Below are 27,886 nucleotides of genomic sequence, written 5' to 3' on the forward strand. Positions count from 1 at the left end.
TTACTGCTGATAATATAATGCTACACAAAGTATGTCTATACTGACAAAATTACAAAGCATAATTGATATACTGTCTATACTGACAAAATTACAAAGTATAATTGATATACTGTCTATACTGACAAAATTACAAAGCATAATTGATATACTGTCTATACTGACAAAATTATAAAGTATAATTGATATACTGTCTATACTGACAATATTACAAAGTATAATTGATATACTGTCTATACTGACAAAATTACAAAGCATAATTGATATACTGTCTATACTGACAAAATTATAAAGTATAATTGATATACTGTCTATACTGACAATATTACAAAGTATAATTGATATACTGTCTATACTGACAAAATTACAAAGCATAATTGATATACTGTCTATACTGACAAAATTATAAAGTATAATTGATATACTGTCTATACTGACAATATTACAAAGTATAATTGATATACTGTCTATACTGACAAAATTACAAAGCATAATTGATATACTGTCTATACTGACAATATTACAAAGTATAATTGATGTACTGTCTATACTGACAAAATTACAAAGTATAATTGATATACTGTCTATACTGACAAAATTATAAAGTATAATTGATATACTGTCTATACTGACAATATTACAAAGTATAATTGATATACTGTCTATACTGACAAAATTACAAAGTATAATTGATATACTGTCTATACTGACAAAATTACAAAGTATAATTGATATACTGCCTATACTGACAAAATTACAAAGCATAATTGAGAATGTTTAGCACATGTGTCAATTAACCAGAAAACAGACTAAATATGATTTTTCAGAAACACCATTTGTACTTTGCAGGCACGCAGTTTTTCAGGTTAACTCTACCATAAAGGTTTGTGAGTCAGCCGTCATATAGCATGTACAAATGGAACATCTAGACAAATCATAATTAGTAACTTCAAAGTCAAATCACAACAAATACTCCTCTACATATGTCTCACTCCGATCTTCATCTACTTCTCAAATTCCTTGCCAAAATCTTTTTCAACAGTCTGAAACAAAGAAGACAACATACTCATCATGAAATAGAACTGTTGATGAAATACTAACTATTGAACACATCAAATTGAATTAGGGAGTCACGCTAAATAACATTGAGCTTGAAACATCAAAGCTTCATAAAATTTTCTTTAAAAATGCATCTCACTAACAGTGTTCCCTCTAACTTTTTTGAGACTGAACACCTTAAGGAGAAGGGAAAAAATGGAAAAGGTGACATGGTGGCCACGCTTGTGGTGGTCAGGAGGGGGGGGGGGGTATACGTCCTTTGGCTGGAGGCCGGAAGCAAAGTCATATGTTTATTTGGAATATGAATCTAACACTTTTTACATGCTCTTGGATGCTGAATAGAGAGAAATAAAAACTCTATGATAACATTTCATTTAATCATTAATCATACTTTGTATATATCTTTTGTCTTTCATTCTCGATACTTGGATATAAGGTTGCACGAAAAATGAACTTTGACAGCAAGAGAAGATGAAGACCTTAGCCTTAGCAGGAACACTGGTCACTAACTTACCAACAAACATAAAGGATAGGTCTATCAAATAAGGGCAAGTCCCATTGCAAAGTTGAATATATCATTAAAATATGGAAACTTATTAGTGTACTTACAAAGGGTTCTGTGTTTGGTGCATAGCGTTTGACAGGTTGACCAGTCTTACTAACTAGAAACTGTACAAAATAAATAATGTGAAAATCATTAGTCAATCATTGCACAAGGTACAACATGCTAAAATAAGAAACAACACTATCGGTAAGTGCTAGCATTTCAGATTTACTAGTATTAGCCACACATTACCTCATTACAAGGTACAAAATACAAAAATAAGAAACAGTCAGGGTTAGTGCTAGGATTTGAAATGTTAGCCACACATTACCTTAGTGGTGAAAGTTCTAAAATTTCCTTTAGCCACAAGTAAGTTTTATTAGCCACATTATATTCTCAATAATTTCAAAGTTAACAGAAGGCATCATTGTACTCATAGGAGTAGAGTTTCTGCAGGACTATGTACATAATATTTGATCATTGTACTCATAGGAGGAGAGTTTCTGCAGGACTATGTACATAATATTTGATCATTGTACTCATAGGAGGAGAGTTTCTGCAGGACTATGTACATAATATTTGATCATTGTACTCATAGGAGGAGAGTTTCTGCAGGACTATGTACATAATATTTGATCATTGTACTCATAGGAGGAGAGTTTCTGCAGGACTATGTACATAATATTTGACATTTTGAAGCACTCACACTTTCTTTACTTTTTAAAATGTTGAGAGCTACACATATTATCTTGTAATGTAATCTAGACTGCAGAACTAACAATGTAAACTTCAACTTGTAAGCATGCTAAAAATAATTGTCCTATTGATACATCTACTGCAGCATGAATATATTGTCCTATGATAGGTTATTTTTCAAACCGTTCTTCTTACAGTGGCTGTGATTTGTCAACCACATTCTAAGTAGTTCAACATTCAAAATTAGGTCATGATTATAGTATACTATCTTATGAGGTCATGAGGTCACAAGTGATCGTATGTAGTCCAATAAGTCACAGCGACAGCAAGGAATTACAACTTTCTATGACTTATGAGGTTCTAGCATTCAAATTCAAATGGGAAAGAAAGACATTTTGGGGTTTTGACAAATTTGTTAGTATGAACGTGTTACCATTCTGATTTGATATTACGATTTAGGACTTTCTGTTTTCCAATGCATTTTGCTACTGTGGCTATCTCTAGCACTAACCCTGAACTAGCAGTATTAGTAGTGAGCCTTTATTTCAGTTGGACTAAAAAGTCAAATCAGGGGATGAATATGGTAGAGGTGGAGTGGGTTGTGGAATCACTAAAACCTAATATTCTTTGCTGAAAGAGGGTATACAGTTTCACTTAGGTGCTATTGTATTTTTATGTCTCACACAAGGATTTTTTGTTATGAATTACACACTGACACAGACAAGGATAGTGTGTATGCATATAAAATGATACTACATTTCATCTCATTATCAACACAAATGAACATGACTGTCAGATGACAAATGAAAGATTCAAACACAAAACTGTTTAGGTCACAAAATTGTTTTTTATTGCCTATTTGTTCACAATTATGCCGAATACAACGGCATTTGCGATTAGTGGTGCGACTTAGAATTGTTGAGACTTGGATCCGGGCGAGTTGGTATCGTACGAGTTACTATTGTTGCGAGGTGACTCTAAATCAATGACCCGTGCCCCAAGCCAATTTTAAAGCTGTTGGAATGCGAGTGCGTTCACATTTTGTATGTATGAAACAATCTGTGTCGACTTTAGTAATCGATAAAGTGTATGAGATTGAGACTTTGTGTACACTCATGTGTTTGTGGCGGTCTATACGACAGAACAGGGTTTTAGCAAGCAAGCAAGCAAGCAGCAAGCAATAGTCGACTATTTGGGTACCCAGAGTTGTGCAATTGATGTTATGATATCTATTCATTTAAGTATGCTAACATTAACACTAAAACTCTATCTACGGTTTTAGTGATCCAAGAATGTGGTATACCTTTAATAACAGATAACACTGGTGAAACTAAGGTACAAACATATAGTTATTTGTAAACAATAATTACACAGCTAAAAACCACAAAGATTTCACTGAAGTTTTTTGTTATTTTCGATAAATCGCTTTTCCTCACCAAACAGCCCGCCGAACAGCATGATGGGTCTATTGTTATGCAAACTCAAAAATCAACGTCTTTAACAGGTATGATCACCTCTATAGCACCGTCGATCATACCAACCTGACATAGATACCTTTCTAATGAGTCTCCTACAACAGTGGATAAACTCGCATTCTAAATAGTAATAAAAGTATCCACTGACCCTAATATTTGTTTCTTAATAAGTCTCTAACACTATCGTCCATACATCCCTAGATGCATTCCCATTAAATTTCAGCCCAATCTGCTCAATAATTGTGGAATTATAGATTTTTAACCAAAAAGACACATTTTTAGCCCTAATTTGCATATCACTGATGGAATCATCATGTCATGAACAAATCTTACTTTACACCCCCTTAAGAATCTTCCCACCAAATTTCGCACCAATCTGCCCAGTAGTTTCTGAGTTTAAGTTTTTTGACCCAAAATCACATTTTTGTTTACCCAAATCACACACCTGTGATGCGATCATTTTGATTTGAACAATTTCCCAACTAGACACCCAAGGTAATGGACCCACCAAATATTATGGCAAACGGTTCAGCAGTTTTTTACTTTAAGTTGTTCACACACACACACACACACACACACACACACACACACACACACACACACACACACACACACACACACAAACAGACGCCGGGCGATCCCTATAGCACTACTGAACCTCAGTTCAGTTGTGCTAAAAAAGGGCTCTAGAGAGGATGCAAATAATTATAGAGGAATATCACTGTTAAATGTACTTTGCAAAATGTTCACCTCTATTTTAAATACCAGACTAACTAAATGGTCCGAGTCTATGGATATACTATCTGATTGCCAAGCTGGTTTCCAAAAAGGGCATAGCAGAGTTGATAATATTTTGTACTACATGCTATCATACAGAAATATTTGAGTGTCAGACGAGGGAAATTTTACTGTTTATTTGTAGAGTTTTCAAAGGCATTTGACTGAGTTAATCACTCATTGTTATTGTACAGGCTTATGTTCTTAGGTGTCAAAGGTAAAATGTTTGAAATCTTACAGTGAATGTATGGTGGGGGTTAAAGCGTGTGTCAAATCTCAGAATACTACATCTCAATACTTTGAATGTCCAACTGGTGTTAGACAAGGGTGTATTTTAAGCCCATTGCTATTTTCCTTTTTTAATAGAGGAGCTCAATACAATGCTTGTTAATTTGGGCCATATTGGCATACAGTTGACACAGGAACTTTGCAATATTTTTTCCCTTCTTTATGCAGATGATATTGTAATTTTTGCCGATTCAGTTAGAAACCTACAGTACATTATAAATGTTTTACACCACTTTTGTAAGAAATGGCACATGGAAATAAACTTAGACAAAACTAAAATTAAGATCTTTTGAAAGCGGGGTCATCCAGCTCGTTCTGAGACATGGTACTTTGGAAATTCAAAAATCAAAGTTGTTTCATACTATAAATACCTGGGCCTATTGCTATCCTCAAGAAATATGTGGTCAAAAGCAGTCAAAACTCTGGCAGGCCAGGCTAATAAAGCTATGAAAATAATATCAGTTGCGGGTTTCCTTCCGTTTCTCTGCCATTTCAAACTTTTTGATTCTATGATTATGTCAATTTTGTGTTATGGTGCTGAAATCTGGGGATATCAATATTATGATATCGTAGAAAAAGTACAAAGAAAATGGTGTAGGAGATTATTAGGAGTTCCTGGTCACACACCAAATGAAGCAATCACGGGTGAATGTGGTCGCCACCCTGTTTTTAAATCTACATTAAAGCGATGTGTAAGTTACTGGTTAAAACTTATTGAAATGCCAAGTGAAAGACTTCCAAAACAAGCATATCTAATGCAGCAGCTTTACAATTTAGATAGAATGGGTAGACATACTTATGCAATTTCATTGAAACATATTTTATTCTCATATGGTTTTGGATATGTATGGGTGTCCAAAGAAGTAGGAAATAAGGATGTATTTATAAGTGAGTTTCTATCTCGTATTTCTGATATCAATCAGCAACAATGGCAAAAGAATATATCACAAAAATCCAAACTACGTACATATTATTTATTCAAAAGTCTACTTGAACCAGAAAAATATTTATTCTTAATTTGCAACAGTAAATTTACCCGCTCTTTTGCTAGATTTCGTTGTTCTGCTTTGCCATTGGCAATTGAAGAAGGAAGGCAACCTTACACTGACCCATGGAATAGAATTTGTAAGATTTGTGACTGTGGTGATGTAGAAGATGAATATCACTTTCTTATAGTATGTTCCTTCTACGACGATGAGAGGAAAAAATACATCCCAATAGAATTCATAGCCGAGCCAAATTTTAATAAATTCATAAGACTGATGAGAACAAACAAACCTGAACTTCTAACATCATTATGTAAATTTGTATACAATGCTTAAACATAGAGAGTAGAGAGATGCTTACAAGTGAAATAATGTAATACTAGTATTTATTCCAACCATTGATATGTGACTTTGACTTTGATTTTTATTTTGTTGTAAATCTCTTATGTTGTATATGGGCCAGAGGCCCTGTAAAGCAATAAACGTATTATTATTATTATTATTATTATTATTATTATTATTATTATTATTATTATCAAATCTGAGACACCATCAGTGCACTGTAGTGACCATTGGAGAGCCTGACATGGTTTTTTCGCTTTTTTCGAGGATTTTATCGATATTTTACAGCATTTTAGGTTATCAACTGTTGTTTTTATGAAGGTGGGTATGTTGTTATGTAAAATTTGAATGTGAATAGTGTTTTCGTGACTTTTACATGATTTGTTCCGTGTGTGCTAACTCAGTTTTCAGTAAAATGACTACTGTACGAATTACAGAATCATGGCCACTATGTTTCAAAATTAGAATTTTTTGAATTTTTACATCATATATTTCTTGTTTGTTTTTTATTTTGGTCGTTTCAAGGCATAATTCCATGAAAAACGGCCGATAAAAATTACTATAGTTCACACTTGCAGTACTCAATTTGGCCATCAACCTCGCATATATTACACTGTGCCACTGACATATTTTCCTGAGAAAAAAAAAGAGCTAGATTTTAGCAAAGAATCTCATGTAATCAACATCTTATTTTTTGTAAATTTACTAGCAATACCAACGACCAAGAATTATATTTATCAAGTCATTGAGAATGACACAGTCCTCGCTATGATTGGGTTTTAAGGAACTGGCAGTTTATGTTGTCATTTTCTTGATATCACTACTCTGATCACGCAACAACACTTGTGAACCTAAATCAAACAGACTTAGATATGTTGTGTCTGCTCGTTGGACATGGAACATGCCTACTCTTCAAGATGACATGATGGAATAAACCATTCAACAATAAAGGATGGGTCAGGTATGGGGGGGGGGGGACCTGTTCAAGCGTGTCTGAGTTATGGCTTTGGACATGGAAAATTTGCAAATAAAATAGCTGCCAGGCAGCCATATTGGATCGTATCACAACGAAAATGGACATGCACATGTATGTCATAGAACACTGTCCTAATACCAACTTTGAATGAGATCTGTTCAAGCATGTCCGAGTTATGGCTTTGGACATGGAAAATTTGCAAATAAAATGGCTGCCAGGAAGCCATATTGGATCGTATCACAACAAAAATGGATATGCACATGTATGTCATAGAACATTGTCCTAATACCAACTTTGAATGAGATCTGTTAAAGCATGTCCGAGTTATGGCTTTGGACAGGGAAAATTCGCAAACAAAATGGCTGCTAGGCGGCCATATTGGATCGTATCATAAAACAAATTGACGTGCATATGTATGCCATAGCATGTTGCCCCTGTACCAAGTTTGAAAAAAATCGGTGCAGGCATCTCCAAGAAACGGCTGCGGATGGACGGACGGACGGACGGACGGACGCACGCACGGAACCCAATCCATAAGTCCCCGTTCCGGACTTCGTCCGCGGGGACTAAAAACACCCAAACAAGCTGTGAATGTATGTGTTTGTGAAGATTCTTATTTGGGCGGGAAAATACAATGTGACTGCCGTTTACATTACATGCATGCCAACCACTGAATCAGGGCAAAATGACATCGAAGTTCATGTATCACTGTATTATCTAGTTTGAGAGAAAATACAACATTGTCACTCAACACACACATTTGGCAATTTTGATATAATTTTTTGCTCTTTCTTTTTTTCAGGAATGGATACTGTGGGAAGCTGTGATCCCGTTGTTGATTTACTCAAAACACAAAAACAGAAATGATTAAACAGAAGAAAACACACACCCATACACATTCTCCACAGAAAAACAAAAAAATAGATCAGGGATTGTATTGTATGAGTAGTCATATGAAAAAAATTAAATATCAATAAAAATTAGTTTGATAAGTTTAATACAGTATTTTACCACCCCTTATTGATGCTATTCAGATACTGTACAAATATATTCAAGGCCATAGAAGAACAACACATACACACATGGTACACTGTTACATCATAGGGTCTACGGTTACACCCCAGTCTAACTAATTTTCTAACTACACGTCAAATTGAAATCTGTACGATTTAAGGACCACATAAGGTAAAGACTCCAAATTTGGCACAGATAATGGATATAAACTAAAATTTTAGTCTTCAAAATGTTGTGTTGTTTCGAGCGTTATTAACCCACTTTGCCAGCCACGGTAAATTCAACACAGATACATATGTACCCACAATCATTAACTTGAGAACTTGCAAGGTCATTGAAATCTGTACGAAATATAGACCCCATAAGGTAGAGACACCAAATTTGGCACAGATAATGAATATAAACTAAAATTTTAGTCCTGAAAATGTTGTGTTGTTTCAAGCATCGCAACGCACCTTGCCGGAAAGACAAATTTCGGCACAGACACAACATAGCTACAATCATTAGCATCGACCGTAATTTGACAACTTGCAAATTTCCTGCTATAAATTTTATTCAATATTATGATTAATACATAATAAGATTTTGTGAAAACGTGATTTACGGGGTTGTAAGCCACAGAAACTTCTCTGTAGTCCTCACACAATGTTGACAAGGCCGCCATCAAAGCGTATGCTAGAACGAGGCTCTGCAGCAAGACATTATTATGTAATTTGCTACCAAGTCTTTAGACTGTTTGGCTGTTGCTATGGGCATGGTCTTGTTGCTAGGCATTTTGCATACATTTTTTAAATCTTTATTCACTTACCTACCCATCCCTGTTGTTATCTTTATAATATGCATAATCATTTCACTGTTGGTACAAAATGTAAGGGCGTGGTCATGGTTTCTAGGGCTAGTTGTGTCAAAAGATTTTGAACAATAACAGAATAACACCTCCAGACACATTCCACTAAGCTCCAACCAAATTTCTGTAGCATGAATGAACCTGTTTTAATCATAGATAGTGTCTATGATTTAATTCAGGTATGCTAAAAACAGCATTCCAATGCAACCTCAAACAGGTAAATCTTGATGCCATTGACATTGAGATGTGAACTTGAAGTAGCCCATAAAAGATTTAATGATTTCATGGCATCAATAGAACTATAGCCTTTCATTTCAAAGCAGGGTCAAAGCATTTTCTCACACCAAGAATAATACTTTTGACCAAAACATATACCTGTGATGCGATCATGTTGCTTTGAACAATTTCCCAACTAGACACCTAAAATAATGTCCCCAGCAAATACCAAATCAATCGGTCTGGTGGTTTTTGAGTTTAAGTCATCCACACACACACACACACACACACACACACACACACACACACACACACACACACACACACACACACACACACACACAGTGTCACACACACACACACACACACACACACACACACACACACACACCGCACCACGCTTTTAGTACTACTGAATCTTATCAATTCGATCAGTTGCGCTGAAAACCTGAGAGACATAGAAAACATTGAGTCACCTAATCGAAACTGTATACAATCTTAAATTTGGTAGCAACACTACACTTTAGAAGCATACATGTGTCAACATGTAAACTATTCATGCTATCTGATGCAGACTTTGTATGAAAAGTAGAAAAAGAAAAGTTTCAAAGTCAGGGAGTGTTAAATGATCTCCTACCTTGGTAAAATTCCATTTGATCTGACTGTGGATATGATAGAAAAAAAGAAAAAACATGACTGTATAAATGGCATTTCACATGATGGTAACTAAACACTTACCTTAGTAAAATTCCATTTGATGAAACTAAAGATTGACACCATGCAGAGTTAGTTTTAAAGAAAAGACAAAAGAACAGGTTAGGGTAAGCTCATGTACAATAACACATAAACAGCGACAATGACATCATTGGTGTACAAATTGACTATAAATAACACAACACATAGACAGTGACAATGACATTGGTGTACAAATTGACTATAAATAACACAACACATAGACAGTGACAATGACATTGGTGTACAAATTGGCTATAAATAACACAACACATAGACAGTGACAATGACATTGGTGTACAAATTGACTATAAATAACACAACACATAGACAGTGACAATGACATTGGTGTACAAATTGACTATAAATAACACAAAACATAGACAGTGACAATGACATTGGTGTACAAATTGGCTATAAATAACACAACACATAGACAGTGACAATGACATTGGTGTACAAATTGAATATAAATAACACAACACATAGACAGTGACAATGACATTGGTGTACAAATTGGCTATAAATAACACAACACATAGACAGTGACAATGACATTGGTGTACAAATTGACTATAAATAACAACACACACAGACAGTGACAATGACATTGGTGTACAAATTGACTATAAATAACACAACACATAGACAGTGACAATGACATTGGTGTACAAATTGACTATAAATAACACAACACATAGACAGTGACAATGACATTGGTGTACAAATTGGCTATAAATAACACAACACATAGACAGTGACAATGACATTGGTGTACAAATTGACTATAAATAACACAACACAGACAGTGACAATGACATTGGTGTACAAATTGACTATAAATAACACAACACATAGACAGTGACAATGACATTGGTGTACAAATTGACTATAAATAACACAACACATAGACAGTGACAATGACATTGGTGTACAAATTGGCTATAAATAACACAACACATAGACAGTGACAATGACATTGGTGTACAAATTGACTATAAATAACAACACACACAGACAGTGACAATGACATTGGTGTACAAATTGACTATAAATAACACAACACATAGACAGTGACAATGACATTGGTGTACAAATTGACTATAAATAACACAACACATAGACAGTGACAATGACATTGGTGTACAAATTGGCTATAAATAACACAACACATAGACAGTGACAATGACATTGGTGTACAAATTGACTATAAATAACAACACACACAGACAGTGACAATGACATTGGTGTACAAATTGACTATAAATAACACAACACATAGACAGTGACAATGACATTGGTGTACAAATTGACTATAAATAACACAACACATAGACAGTGACAATGACATTGGTGTACAAATTGACTATAAATAACACAACACAGACAGTGACAATGACATTGGTGTACAAATTGACTATAAATAACACAACACATAGACAGTGACAATGACATTGGTGTACAAATTGACTATAAATAACACAACACATAGACAGTGACAATGACATTGGTGTACAAATTGGCTATAAATAACACAACACATAGACAGTGACAATGACATTGGTGTACAAATTGACTATAAATAACAACACACACAGACAGTGACAATGACATTGGTGTACAAATTGACTATAAATAACACAACACATAGACAGTGACAATGACATTGGTGTACAAATTGACTATAAATAACACAACACATAGACAGTGACAATGACATTGGTGTACAAATTGGCTATAAATAACACAACACATAGACAGTGACAATGGCATTGGTGTACAAATTGACTATAAATAACACAAAACATAGACAGTGACAATGACATTGGTGTACAAATTGACTATAAATAACACAACACATAGACAGTGACAATGACATTGGTGTACAAATTGACTATAAATAACACAACACATAGACAGTGACAATGACATTGGTGTACAAATTGACTATAAATAACACAAAACATAGACAGTGACAATGACATTGGTGTACAAATTGACTATAAATAACACAAAACATAGACAGTGACAATGACATTGGTGTACAAATTGACTATAAATAACACAACACATAGACAGTGACAATGACATTGGTGTACAAATTGACTATAAATAACACAACACATAGACAGTGACAATGACATTGGTGTACAAATTGACTATAAATAACACAACACATAGACAGTGACAATGACATTGGTGTACAAATTGACTATAAATAACACAACACATAGACAGTGACAATGACATTGGTGTACAAATTGACTATAAATAACACAACACATAGACAGTGACAATGACATTGGTGTACAAATTGACTATAAATAACACAACACATAGACAGTGACAATGACATTGGTGTACACATTGGCTATAAATAACAACACACACAGACAGTGACAATGACATTGGTGTACAAATTGACTATAAATAACACAACACATAGACAGTGACAATGACATTGGTGTACAAATTGACTATAAATAACACAACACATAGACAGTGACAATGACATTGGTGTACAAATTGACTATAAATAACACAACACATAGACAGTGACAATGACATTGGTGTACAAATTGGCTATAAATAACACAACACATAGACAGTGACTGACATTGGTGTACAAATTGACTATAAATAACACAACACATAGACAGTGACAATGACATTGGTGTACAAATTGGCTATAAATAACAACACACACAGACAGTGACAATGACATTGGTGTACAAATTGACTATAAATAACACAACACATAGACAGTGACAATGACATTGGTGTACAAATTGACTATAAATAACACAACACATAGACAGTGACAATGACATTGGTGTACAAATTGACTATAAATAACACAACACATAGACAGTGACAATGACATTGGTGTACAAATTGACTATAAATAACACAACACATAGACAGTGACAATGACATTGGTGTACAAATTGACTATAAATAACACAACACATAGACAGTGACAATGACATTGGTGTACAAATTGACTATAAATAACACAACACATAGACAGTGACAATGACATTGGTGTACAAATTGACTATAAATAACACAACACATAGACAGTGACAATGACATTGGTGTACAAATTGACTATAAATAACACAACACATAGACAGTGACAATGACATTGGTGTACAAATTGACTATAAATAACACAAAACATAGACAGTGACAATGACATTGGTGTACAAATTGACTATAAATAACACAACACATAGACAGTGACAATGACATTGGTGTACAAATTGACTATAAATAACACAACACATAGACAGTGACAATGACATTGGTGTACAAATTGACTATAAATAACACAACACATAGACAGTGACAATGACATTGGTGTACAAATTGACTATAAATAACACAACACATAGACAGTGACAATGACATTGGTGTACAAATTGGCTATAAATAACAACACACACAGACAGTGACAATGACATTGGTGTACAAATTGACTATAAATAACACAACACATAGACAGTGACAATGACATTGGTGTACAAATTGACTATAAATAACACAACACATAGACAGTGACAATGACATTGGTGTACAAATTGACTATAAATAACACAACACATAGACAGTGACAATGACATTGGTGTACAAATTGACTATAAATAACACAACACATAGACAGTGACAATGACATTGGTGTACAAATTGGCTATAAATAACACAACACATAGACAGTGACAATGACATTGGTGTACAAATTGGCTGATGAGGTAGCTAAATGGTCCAAAATTGAACAGTTGCGGGGCAAAGTGCTAGATATAGCACTTCGCCAGAAAACAACGAAGTTCGGGACTGTAAACAATGAAGCGCCTCCTACGGCTGGATATAACGTGGTCGTTCACATCGATAAAAGTCACATACATGCGTCATGGTGTCAGTAGTCCGTGTACGTGGTCGTGTGGTGCATGATCGACTCCAAAACTTATCTTTGGCCGATTGTAACAACGACACGATTTATCTGAAGTTTGTTAAATATTTGCTGAGTAAAACGGTCGGTTGTAAGTTCATGTTGTCGTACGGTTGTGTCCCGGGGGTTGTGTGTTCTGTTAGGTAGAGGTAGAGCCCCTCCAGGGACACATTTATTCTATAAAAATCTTTTAAAATTTTCTCCAAACTTTTTGAACTGATAGTTTTATTTTGTTGTCCAATGATCTCTCTGAAATGACAAAATAAATGTGGGGGGTCAAACCACACACACACACCAAGAAATTCAGTTTTCCTTTGTATTATTTCTTTGTCATGCAATGTTACAAATGTCACTGCCATTAAATCTGCAGTATGAAGTCTGTGACGCACGCCGAACAAAATGTTTCTTCTTCCTGAAATCTTCGAAGTTTTCGACTGTATGGGAGTGCGTTATTTGACGTGACAGCTGTCAAAATGGAGGTCTACGGTTGTTGGTAGTGGTGTCAAGCCATTGTCAAGTACGGAGTATGAAACGACCACATGCTGTAGTTTTCGCCACATAGAACATCGAAATAATACAAAACTTGACGTTACTAAAAATTACGAAGTAGAAACTTGGTTGTGCATTGGCAAAACAGACGAAAAACATACGGAAAATCAAACTCTAAGGTCGTTAAACACAGGAAGTAACATTTTACACTGAGAGCAATAACATGTCCATTAGGTATAACATGACCCGACATATTTACCGATGCTCATGACCTAGCACTTTGCCACTCTTTTTGAACTGCTAGATCTAGCATTTCGCCACTTTTTGACAAAGTGCTAGATTTAGCACTTCGCTAAGTGCTAGATCTAAGTGCTAGATCTAGCACTTTGTCAAAAAGTGGTGAAGTGCTAGATCTAGCACTTTGCCCCGCAACTGTTCCGATTTTGAATTCTTTGTTACATGCAAATAGGCAAGTAAGAATGAAAATCTACTTGTCCTGCATGCAGTATATTTAACTTGTCCCGGGCAAGTGGACAACTGTTAAGTTCACGCCCTGAGTCATAGATTGTCTTCTGCATACATGTGTTAATACACAGAGAGACAGGCAGACAAGCAGGCAGGCAGACAGACAGACAGACAGACAGACAGACAGACAGACAGACAGACAGACCGGTAGGCAGGCAGACAGACAGACAGAATGACATGTATTCATGCTAATACATAAGCAGACTTATGTATATGTTAATACACAGGCAGGCATGCAGGCAGACAGACAGACAGACTTTTGTATCCATGCCAATACATACATGTAGGCAGACTTATGTATATGTTAATGCACAGACAGACATTACAGACAGATATACTAGTATTCACGCTAATACACAGACTGACAGAGATGTACATGTTCTAGTATTCAAGATCACACTAATAGACAGACAGACAGACAGACAGACAGACAGACAGACAGACAGACAGACAGACAGACAGACAGACAGAAGTACTAGTATTCAAGATCACACTAATAGACAGACAGACAGACAGACAGACAGACAGACAGACAGACAGACAGACAGAAGTACTAGTATTCAAGATCACACTAATACAGAGGGAACTAGTATTCACGTTAATATATAGACAGACAGACAGTGTACTAGTATTCAAGATCATGCTAATACATAGACATCAATATTCCACTAAATGTACTTGTGCTGTTTTAGCTTACAGCAGTAAATATGAGTATTGTGTATTTCACTAAACAGGTGACTTTTGAATTAAAAAATGATACAATTTGAATAATTTGAATAACTATACTATACACAGTGTACAACTACTCACTTTCCCAGGAACCCTTTCTGTTTGATTTTCAGATACTTGTACAATATATGAGCATCATCGCCATTTACGTTTATCTTTGCAAACAAATCGAACTCTGCTCCATATTTTTTTGTGGCGAACTCCTTAATATCTGCATTGGTACCAGGTTCCTGGTATGAAATGAAATTAAAACAAAGTGAAAATATACAATGTACATGCTATGTGAATGATGTCATCAAATAGGCCATTGTCATGTGAATGATGTCATCAAATATGCCAATGTCATGTGAATGATGTCATCAAATAGGCCAATGTCATGGGAATGATGTCATCAAATAGGCCAATGTCATGGGAATGATGTCATCAAATAGGTCAATGTCATGTGAATGATGTCATCAAATAGGCCAATGTCATGGGAATGATGTCATCAAATAGGCCAATGTCATGTGAATGATGTCATTAAATAGGCCAATGTCATGTGAATGATGTCATCAAATAGGCCAATGTCATGTGAATGATGTCATCAAATAGGCCAATGTCATGTGAATGATGTCATCAAATAGGTCATTGTCATGTGAATGATGTCATCAAATAGGTCAGTGTCGTGTGAATGATGTCATCAAATATGCCAATGTCATGTGAATGATGTCATCAAATAGGCCAATGTCCTGTGAATGATGTCATCAAATAGGTCAATGGCATGTGAATGATGTCATCAAATAGGTCATTGTCATGTGAATGATGTCATCAAATAGGCCAATGTCATGTGAATGATGTCATCAAATAGGTCAGTGTCATGTGAATGATGTCATCAAATAGGCCAATGTCATGTGAATGATGTCATCAAATAGGCCAATGTCGTGTGAATGATGTCATCAAATAGGCCAATGTCATGTGAATGATGTCATCAAATAGGCCAATGTCATGTGAATGATGTCATCAAATAGGCCAATGTCATGTGAATGATGTCATCAAATAGGTCATTGTCATGTGAATGATGTCATTAAATAGGCCAATGTCATGTGAATGATGTCATCAAATAGGCCAATGTCATGTGAATGATGTCATCAAATAGGCCAATGTCATGTGAATGATGTCATCAAATAGGCCAATGTCGTGTGAATGATGTCATCGAATAGGCCAATGTCATGTGAATGATGTCATCAAATAAGCCAATGTCATGTGAATGATGTCATCAAATAGGTGTGTCATGTGAATGATGTCATCAAATAGGCCAATGTCATGTGAATGATGTCATCAAATAGGCCAATGTCATGTGAATGATGTCATCAAATAGGCCAATGTCGTGTGAATGATGTCATCAAATAGGCCAATGTCGTGTGAATGATGTCATCAAATAGGCCAATGTCATGTGAATGATGTCATCAAATAGGTGTGTCATGTGAATGATGTCATCAAATAGGCCAATGTCATGGGAATGATGTCATCAAATAGGTCAGTGTCATGTGAATGATGTCATCAAATAGGCCAATGTCATGTGAATGATGTCATCAAATAGGCCAATGTCATGTGAATGATGTCATCAAATAGGTCAATGTCATGTGAATGATGTCATCAAATAGGCCAATGTCATGTGAATGATGTCATCAAATAGGTCAATGTCATGTGAATGATGTCATCAAATAGGCCAATGTCATGTGAATGATGTCATCAAATATGCCAATGTCACGTGAATGATATCATCAAATAGGCCAATGTCATGTGAATGATGTCATCAAATAGGCCAATGTCGTGTGAATGATGTCATCAAATAGGCCAATGTCATGTGAATGATGTCATCAAATAGGCCAATGTCGTGTGAATGATGTCATCAAATAGGCCAATGTCATGTGAATGATGTCATCAAATAGGCCAATGTCGTGTGAATGATGTCATCAAATAGGTGTGTCATGTGAATGATGTCATCAAATAGGCCAATGTCATGTGAATGATGTCATCAAATAGGCCAATGTCGTGTGAATGATGTCATCAAATAGGCCAATGTCGTGTGAATGATGTCATCAAATAGGTGTGTCATGTGAATGATGTCGTCAAATAGGCCAATGTCATGTGAATGATGTCATCAAATAGGCCAATGTCATGTGAATGATGTCATCAAATAGGCCAATGTCGTGTGAATGATGTCATCAAATAGGCCAATGTCATGTGAATGATGTCATCAAATAGGCCAATGTCATGTGAATGATGTCATCAAATAGGCCAATGTCGTGTGAATGATGTCATCAAATAGGCCAATGTCGTGTGAATGATGTCATCAAATAGGCCAATGTCATGTGAATGATGTCATCAAATAGGCCAATGTCGTGTGAATGATGTCATCAAATAGGCCAATGTCATGTGAATGATGTCATCAAATAGGCCAATGTCATGTGAATGATGTCATTAAATAGGCCAATGTCGTGTGAATGATGTCATCAAATAGGCCAATGTCCTGTGAATGATGTCATCAAATAGGCCAATGTCATGTGAATGATGTCATCAAATAGGCCAATGTCATGTGAATGATGTCATCAAATAGGCCAATGTCATGTGAATGATGTCATCAAATAGGCCAATGTCATGTGAATGATGTCATCAAATAGGTGTGTCATGTGAATGATGTCATCAAATAGCTCAGTGTCATGTGAATGATGTCATCAAATAGGTCAGTGTCGTGTGAATGATGTCATCAAATAGGCCAATGTCATGTGAATGATGTCATCAAATAGGCCAATGTCATGTGAATGATGTCATCAAATAGGCCAATGTCATGTGAATGATGTCATCAAATAGGCCAATGTCATGTGAATGATGTCATCAAATAGGCCAATGTCGTGTGAATGATGTCATCAAATAGGCCAATGTCATGTGAATGATGTCATCAAATAGGTCAGTGTCGTGTGAATGATGTCATCAAATAGGCCAATGTCATGTGAATGACACTGACCTATATGATGATATCATTCACATGACACTGACATATTTAATGACATCATCCATGTGACACTAACATATCTGATGATATCATTCACATGACACCGACATATTTAATGACATCATCCATGTGACACTAACATATCACATGACACCGACATATTTAATGACATCATCCATGTGACACTAACATATCACATGACACCGACATATTTAATGACATCATCCATGTGACACTAACATATCTGATGACACTGACCTACATTTTGTATTTGATGACATCATAATATTCATAAGCTATTGGGCTGTCGGCCCACTGTCTTATCGTACTGACATACTTACTTGACTTCCAAACTGATTACAAGGGAAGGCCAGGATGCGAAGACCTTTAGACTCAGCATACTTAGCGTGCAATTGTTGTAGCTGAGTGTAGTTCTTGTCAGTGAAGCCTCATTTAGAAGCTACGTTGACAATCAACACAACGTGACCCCTGTAACAAAAACACTATCATTCAGTACACTTTGTGGTCATAATGTATGGACTGAATATCAGGTAAAGATCAAAGTACACATTTCAATGAAACAAGCGACCTATCGGTCAGAATAGCTCCGCTGTTGTTGTTTTTTATTTTATTTTTTATTTTGGTGACATGTAGAAGTGGTTCAGTTCTTCAGCTCTTCACTATGCAGTTTTGTTTTAGCTATGCAATAAAGTGGTTAGTGGTTTCATATGATGTCTCACTATAAAACACATTTTACACAGAAGTTGGTAATGTATTGTACTTTTATACCATAGTCACCATTTTATAACAAAAATCTACTGTTCTGAAAAATTGCACAAAATCTCAGAAAAAAAATGACTGGGAAATGCACACAAGAAAAAGAAAAAAAAAGAGGATTTTGAGGTTGGCTATAAATAATTCCAGTGTCTTACAGCTTTAACCCTGGACAATTTTAATGATGAATGAAATAAACTAGGGATCTAAAATAATTTTGAGGCAATTTGAATTTCAATTTTCTAACAAATTTACCAAGTCAACAACATTCAACTTGTACTAGTTGTAGTAGATATATATATATATAGGGAAGAAATGTATTAATCGCCATCTTAGTTTCCGTACGGCGACAATCCCAAGTACCCGAAAGAGAGTCATTCTCAGCCAACAGGGTTCGACACTGGAGTAAAAAAGTCACTATCCCACAGGACTAGTAAAATTGATAACGTAGTAGTCCTTCAAAAAATTTGGTGGTCCTATCTTTAAGTGCTTTCACTTGTTCACTTAGGCTCTTCATCTCTCTTAGTTTTTGCTCTACTTCTAATTCACTTTTCCAAACCCCATATTTATTTCAAACCCAGTGTTGTAATTGAACTGTCTATTTCTTTGTAGTTGTTTGTGCATCATCAACTCCTTACTGTAATTTTATTCTCTATTTTATGTTTTGGAGCTTCTTCTCTTTTTTTGTTGCTTTCTGTGAGTAGTTTGTCTTAATTGGGGGGGGGGGGGGGAGGATTAAGATGTTATGTGGTCTTATTTCTAGCTTAAATACTACATAACATTTCTGGTACACATTGATCTAACTATTGCATTTTTAAAAGGCAAAAAAATACCTTCCCATAGAGCAAGTCTTTATAGTGTTGTCCTTAGTGCATATTAGAATGTATTTACAACATAAAAATAAATAAATTTGAAGGTTACCAGCAGTTACAGCAAAATTTTGTTACTAATTACATGTACCAGGGATCTCCTCACGCTGGACGGCACCGGACGCTAGCGTCCGGGACTCAGTCTTGGCGACCACTACTCAAAGTTGCCGTCCACCACCTTCAATTGGTTACCATTCGACACCCCACACACACTCACTTTAATAATTGTACTTTCATTGGCGTATCGATTTAAAAGATAATGAAGTATCAAAATGTCTTTGAGAAACGAACAATGTAGACGTGAACTGACAACAGCTGACGCTATACATTGATATCTCGTATACAGTGAGTACGTGTGAATTACATGGCAAACACGATGCTACAGACTTTCGACTACCATTCTTCAGCGTCATAAAAAAAGTATAACAGCCTCATATACCTTTTATAAAGTGTTGACGTTGTGTCCGATCATTAGTTTTCTGTTCAATTTTACTCTGAAAACACTTTTAGTTAGTAGTTTGACATTGTACTTCGTCTATTTTCGTGTCTATGTACTTCCGGGTTGACATAAACGTTAAACGTGATACAGTCGGCCCTATAATTACTAAGAAAAGACAAAACCGTTCGCAAAATAAAGTTCAGGATTATAATTTTTCAAACTGAATATCAATATCCACTACACATTCAATAACTGGTTTCGCGTATTTAGAAATGTGCCCCAAAACATGAACACGGAACACGGAATCGTGTCAGTGTTAATAACTACTAAGTTAGCAGTTTCATTGTAGGCTGTAAGTTGTACTGGTAAAAAAAAACGATCATCACATCATGTAGGAAGTACAAAAACATAGAACACGTTGTTTTCTTGCTGAATAAACTCACTGAAATAACAACACGGTCAAATTGCGTCTTCGATTTTGACAGCCACCATTGTTACGATTGAGCTTTCTTTACTTAGTACCATTGAACGTGGCCGGGCCCGGGCGAACGCTAACATCCAATTTGTACAGCGTTTTTACAAAGGGAGCTCGTCAATAACCTACCGAATAATTAACTCAGAAACGTAGTTTAAATACTAACTGATCTAAAAATTACTGTTTAGAAAGACTACGCATCCGTACATAAATACGAAATCATGCGACAAAGATTTCAACTTTACTAATTTACTTGTTACAGTGTAGAGGCCAGCCTATACACATATCATCGTACAACTAATTTTATTGGCTATAATATTAGCTACATTTGAAAGGTCTCACTTGATTGGCTCACCCTTCGCTATTCCCGTTTTCAAGAGACACCCCGCCAGAATAAAGTGCCACGTAGTACAGCAATGGTGCGAGATCGCCTGTTGGGCGACTTTCCCACCGGGTGTGCTTTTCGAAAACTACACAACACGTGCTTTTACAACACGGAATCATAGAAAATTGACCCGTTTCCAAACTAATCGTAATTTTATTGCAAGTTGGTCAAAATAGCAAATTAAAAATCAAATGAATTTTACTATGACTGTGAATTCATCATATAGCCAGTGGTTTGAATTCTGAGCTCCCTAATATACCTATCGAAAAGTCACTATCCCGTCGGACTACCTGCAATGGGCATTTTAGTAACCTTTACTGGTCCTTACAGAAAGTTACTAGACTCGCGGGATAGCGGACCAGCGTATATGTCGAACCCTTGCCATACGTTACAGCATAGACCCTCCTGGTTACAGTGGTAACACTCGTTCATGTTCGATTACCCTTCATAAAGAAAACACAATGAAATGGTTGAAGTAATCTTTTTTTTAATTTCTTTTCATCACAACAACAAAATCTGCGTGATCAAAAGTGTTGTAAACTAAACCAGAAAGAATTATCGGGCTGGCTAAACTTCCCAATGAACTGGAGTAAGGTCCAAGTCCAAGTAAGCCCCGATAGTACGTGAGAAAATCGTCTCAAACTAGCGATACAACTTTCAAAATATAACTTGACATGTCTTCATTTGTTAGAGTTATACAATTCAAGACAGGTTTTCACTCGAAAACAACAATTATGTGAATAATGACACTGAACGCAGCGATTTCTCAGACGATGTTACCACTGCACTGTAACGTATGGCTGACAACGACTTGCTTCTGGGTTAGTCCCTCGTGCATCCGGGCACTTGGGATTGTCGTGCATTACCACATCGGCAATTTTGACGCTGTAATTTTGCCACCAATATTGATCGTACAAAAACAAAACTCCATAAATGAACCACAAAGTACTTTCCCTTTCAAAATGTGGTAATTTTAGAAAGAGTATTATCGTTTTTATTGACGACTGACTCTGTCAAAAATCGTTCCATACACTTCAGTTCAGGCATGCAAGACTTCTCACTGTACTTGATCATGAGGTGTATATACTGGAATGAACCATTCTGTAGGAGGGGTGGAGAATTGGATTTGAAGTTTACAACCCTTTTCCGAACAAATATTTGTCATTTGGGCGCACAATGCGTAGAATTAAGACTATAGCACATATTACATTGCTTGTTTGACTTCAATAGTGTCTTTTGAAAAGTTGCACTTTACCTAAAGTCTCGCGGACTGATTTCCAATATGGTGTCGGTCATAATGCTCATTAACATATTCATTTTTTTTTTCAAATTTCAAAAATAAATTAATAAAAAATAGAAGAGAAGACGTGCTGACTTGAAATTAACAAATCTAAGTAAGCTACCCTCTGTGCATCAACGTACCAGATATCAAAGCAATCTGACTTGAAGTATATGAGGAGTTGATGAAAATGTCATTTTTGGAAAAAAAATCATAAAAAATTGAAAATGGCACAGATCAACTTGGCATGAACAAATCTGAATAGCCTCCCCCCAGGGAACATGCACACCAAATATCGAAGTATTCTGGCTGTTACTTTCAGAGAAGTTAGTGAAAATATAAAAGTTTGACGGACACCTATGATTCACATATACACTCTATACTCTATACAACCTATACCTAAAGCTATGCTTTCAGCTTTCGCTGACAGCGGAGCTAAAAAAGCCAGTAATGACATGATAATGGTGATAAAAACAACCTATCCATAACAACATGGGGTGGGTATACTAGTCATTCTAATATAGCATACATGTATAGGGTGGTGGGTATAGTCATTCTAATATAGCATACATGTATAGGGTGGTGGGTGTAGTCATTCTAATATAGCATACATGTATAGGATGGTGGGTGTAGTCATTCTAATATAGCATACATGTATAGGGTGGTGGGTATAGTCATTCTAATATAGCATACATGTATAGGGTGGTGGGTGTAGTCATTCTAATATAGCATACATGTATAGTGCTAGCTAGAGCATGTATTGCTGAAAGTGAATAGTTAATGAATGTCACCACTTAAATACTTAGCACATGATAGTTGTGGGAAAACATTGATATGAAGCAAGTGGTAGAGGGACTACATGTATAAATACTATAACTTGGCTGGGAATCTGATGTAAACTTCATAGGCTCCTACCTGTATTTTTCCAGTGACACTTCATTGCCATCAATATCATTGGCAGTAAACTCATAAATGGATTCTGCTTTCTTCCACCAGTCTTTTTCTTTTCCTTCAGCCTATTGTATTGTATATGGAAGAGGCAGAGTGTGACAATCAATGGTTATTGGATTAAAGCTAGGAGTAATAAGTGATATAGAGCCATCCCATCAAATACCAAGACAATTCATCAAGTGTACCTACTGTCCTAAACTGTACAGTGTGTGTCACACACATACACACATACACACACACATACATACAGAGGCATATCTAAGACAGACAGACAGACAGACAGACAGACAAACATAGACAGACAGACAGACAGACAGACAGACAGACACACACACACACACACACACACACAATGATACATTGAGACAGACATTACAATGATTATAGAAGTTACAGATAGCTATTATCACTACTGTTACAAATCTTATGTCTGCCAAAAACTCCAAAAGTAACATTGACATTTTCAGTTGTAATATTTCTTCAAGAACTTTAAAACTAAGACTCTCCATCATATTTGAATTATTAATAATATTGTCCAATCAGATACTGTATCACATTTGAATTATCTATAATATTGACCAATCAGATACTGTATCACATTTAAATTATCTATAATATTAACCAATCAGATACAGTATCATGTTTGAATTGAATAATCAAATACTGTAATGGTAGATTAGAATTAGTACATGTACTAATGATTTCAAGACAACTATTTCCCAGAGGAGGCTGGAAGGGGTGCAGAGCATGATGGGTAAAAAACAACTGTGATAACACATTATGCTGTGACTCAGTGTGAGCCTCCATTGTGTATACTTCAATCGTGTGGTACGTTTAGAGTGGTGGCTGGCTCAGTGCTCACCAGCCATATTTTGGGGTATTTTTAACTCGCCATAACTTTAACAAGAATTCATTGAAGTGAAAATCTTGACTGATATTTCTTCTTCCAGACTACCACAATCAATTTTAGCATCATTTATTGATAAGAATACTGATTTTTAACGATTTCATGAGCATACATATACTTGACCCTGAAGTCGTAAATTTTTGCCATTTTTTTTTTTTTACCCAGGGTTTTTCGCACATTTGTTTTTTCACAGAAAATTTACAAATGTCACAAAAATAGATGGATTCTTGTCTACTTTAAATGGCTATTATACAGTAAGAAAAAGACAATGTTCATTCAAGATTTTCGGTAGAAAGCGGGTGATTTGACCCAAGTCAAAGGTGAACTCGTTTGACAAGTGATGTGACAAGGTAAACAAGTGATCATGAGATTCTCACAACTGGCTCAACTACTAAATCACCATTCACACTGAATTTCACTCAGGTTTGAGATATTTTCAGGTAACATGTAACTTGTACTTAATAAACTGCAAAACATCATTGAAACAATGTGTAAAATGTTTGTTATTGTACGTACAATAACAAACTTTTTACGCTTTTTGTATCTTTTTGCAATGTATTGAGTTGTGAACATGGACTTGGTATATGTTATTTCACATTATTTTTTCAAGTAGAAAAACATAGTGAAGCTGTTTTATCAAATAAAAATCCAAAATAAATACCAAATTCTCATTCATATGGCCACTTTAATATCTGATTGTCTTACAGTACTATAAACATCAATATATGATATGATAATATAAGGTAAAAATGGTGAATGTAAAATGTGTTATATTTACAACTGTATTATACTAGTACACACTCTCTGAATAAAGGCTGATTGATTGATTGATTGATTGCTATACATTTAACTCTTGTACATTTGTAACTGTTTAGTAGTAGTACTTATAAAGTTATCATCCCATATTGGAATTTCTGACTGTGAGGCACTGAAAGACTAGGAAATAGTTACAAATTGACTATTTTGATATGCATGCATTGAGGTCTCCATACAGAGATGCATGTATTGAGGTCCCCATACAGAGATGCGTGTATTGAGGTCCCCATACAAAGATGCATGTATTGAGGTCCCCATACAGAGATGTGTGTATTGAGGTCCTCATACAAAGATGCATGTATTGAGGTCCCCATACAGAGATGTGTGTATTGAGGTCCTCATACAAAGATGCATGTATTGAGGTCCCCATACAGAGATGCATGTATCAAGGTCCCCATACAGAGATGCATGTATTGAGGTCCCCATACAGAGATGCATGTATTGAGGTCCCCATACAGAGATGTGTGTATTGAGGTCCTCATACAAAGATGCATGTATCGAGGTCCCCATACAGAGATGCATGTATTGAGGTCCCCATACAGAGATGCATGTATTGAGGTCCCCATACAGAGATGCATGTATTGAGGTCCCAATACAGAGATGCATGTATTAAGGTTTTCATTCATTTGTACATTCAGAAGTAGCCAACACCATAATGCTTCTACAATTTCATTCAGATGATCTTGAGAATGATAAATTGATTGAAACACAAATGGCAAGTTCAATCACCAGTTAAAACTGAGGTAGTATGTATCCTGTGGTTAATTTAATGAAAGCTACTCATATTAAACTATAACCTAATACACAAGTACCCATATACTATATACAAAATAACAAATATTAAATATTTGTTTATTTGAATATATTATTTGAGAAAAAATGCACCGGACACATGCATGTGTGCAAAATGCAGATTGGGGAGGGTAGGGGTAAGTAGAAAATGTTGATAAATTACAATTCTTCATGAGCCATTTCATGACACCAAAATGACATTTATACCCTTTATCTGTCATAATGTTGACACATTGTTTGACATGTACGGGATTAGTAGTCCTCTACTGGAGCTAATATTAAAGTTTGTGTAGCGGGTTATAACCAACTCCTTGTCTGAGTTGCTGCTGAAGTCTTATCAGTATTGGATAGTGTAAGACAAAGGGGGATTTAGAAGGTGTGAATTGGGTTGACCTTTGTAGTTCAAGTAAAACCAGTCCAGCAAAGTCAGAAACCATATGCCTGAACATGGAAGTATAGAAGGGGAGCCTCCATGGTCTGAAGAATGAAATGCAAGAGTACGACCCGGACCAAATAGTTTGCCAAAATTACGAGGAGAACTTAATTACGGAGAAAAATAGTGGTGGCGAGTAGTATTAAAAATAAGTCATACTACTGTACCATGAATGGAGTAGTGACTGCACAGTAAGGGTTTAAGGATGAAGGGCACAACTGTTACCATTCAAAAGAATCGGTAAACATTTAAAAAAACGAATTTTACACAGATCTTCATATGAGCTACACTATAAGACACATCTCGTTATTCAACCATATCAGGGCTTGTGAATGTTGTAAACTTGTATGGCTTATTTGTTTCGCCGTGAACACTGCATGCTGTGTGTGTTCCCATCCGAATGTGTACACTTTTATCTCAGTATTATCATCACCTAGCCTGGCAAGGGGTGAGACATTGTGTACTTTATCTTAATAAGTCTAGTAAGGGTGAGATGGACTAATCCTGCTATCCTGTGAACTTGTCGGGCATAAGTACAATAGACACCGGTGGAAAGATAAACAAAGCGGCTCCGCCCTGTTGTTTATCTTTCCACCACCGGGGTACTTATTTTGTCATTTTCCAAAATGACCCCCCCCCCCCACTTCAAGCGATATGATGACACCCCCCCCCCCCCGTCGGTTAAAAAACCACGACCCCCTTAATAGATAACAAAACTAGTCACATGATATGATCACAGCCCATAAGACACAAATGCAATCACAAATATGTATAGAATATAATGACACTCCGTCTGTCTGCAAGGCTCAGTCAGCTGGACGGAGACTAGACACATCATGTACCTCGGGCGAGATGGACATTCTTGTGAAACAAACTCTTACCATGACGAAGAATCTGGTTGGTATGAACAGTGCTGCAGCTATCTGTTTGAGTTGTCGTGTACCGATACCGGATATCGACCTCTGTACCGTCAACATAGATGCACGCCTTATGTATATATGATAATGACAATGGAGTCATTATCATGTCCGTTAGAGCGCCCTCTCTTGTTGCTCTACAACATGACGCTTATTTTTTCTTCAAATAACTGAAAAATGAAATATCTTGCTGAATAATGAATCCATTAA

At 35.9% G+C, this 27,886-nt stretch overlaps 1 protein-coding gene across 2 annotated transcripts; it reads right to left on the reverse strand.

Annotated features, from left to right (window-relative positions):
- On the reverse strand, positions 1–27,776 carry LOC144436367 (glutathione peroxidase-like). 2 transcript variants are annotated; one of them, XM_078125150.1, is made up of 7 exons: positions 27,641–27,776; positions 23,776–23,876; positions 18,981–19,128; positions 15,726–15,874; positions 9,855–9,879; positions 1,666–1,725; positions 1–1,040 (listed from the first exon to the last, which is right to left on the reverse strand). In XM_078125150.1, exons 1-7 carry the CDS (start codon positions 27,734–27,736, stop codon positions 1,002–1,004), a joined length of 618 nt encoding a protein of 205 aa, XP_077981276.1. In that variant the 5' UTR covers positions 27,737–27,776; the 3' UTR covers positions 1–1,001. The 2 variants fall into 2 exon arrangements, with proteins under 2 accessions (XP_077981276.1, XP_077981277.1); XM_078125151.1 differs by lacking the exon at positions 9,855–9,879 and adding an exon at positions 9,956–9,980.
- Positions 27,777–27,886: the final 110 nt, after the last annotated feature.

The sequence above is a fragment of the Glandiceps talaboti genome, chromosome 6 (genome assembly GCF_964340395.1).
Source record: "Glandiceps talaboti chromosome 6, keGlaTala1.1, whole genome shotgun sequence".
NCBI lineage: Eukaryota > Metazoa > Hemichordata > Enteropneusta > Spengelidae > Glandiceps > Glandiceps talaboti.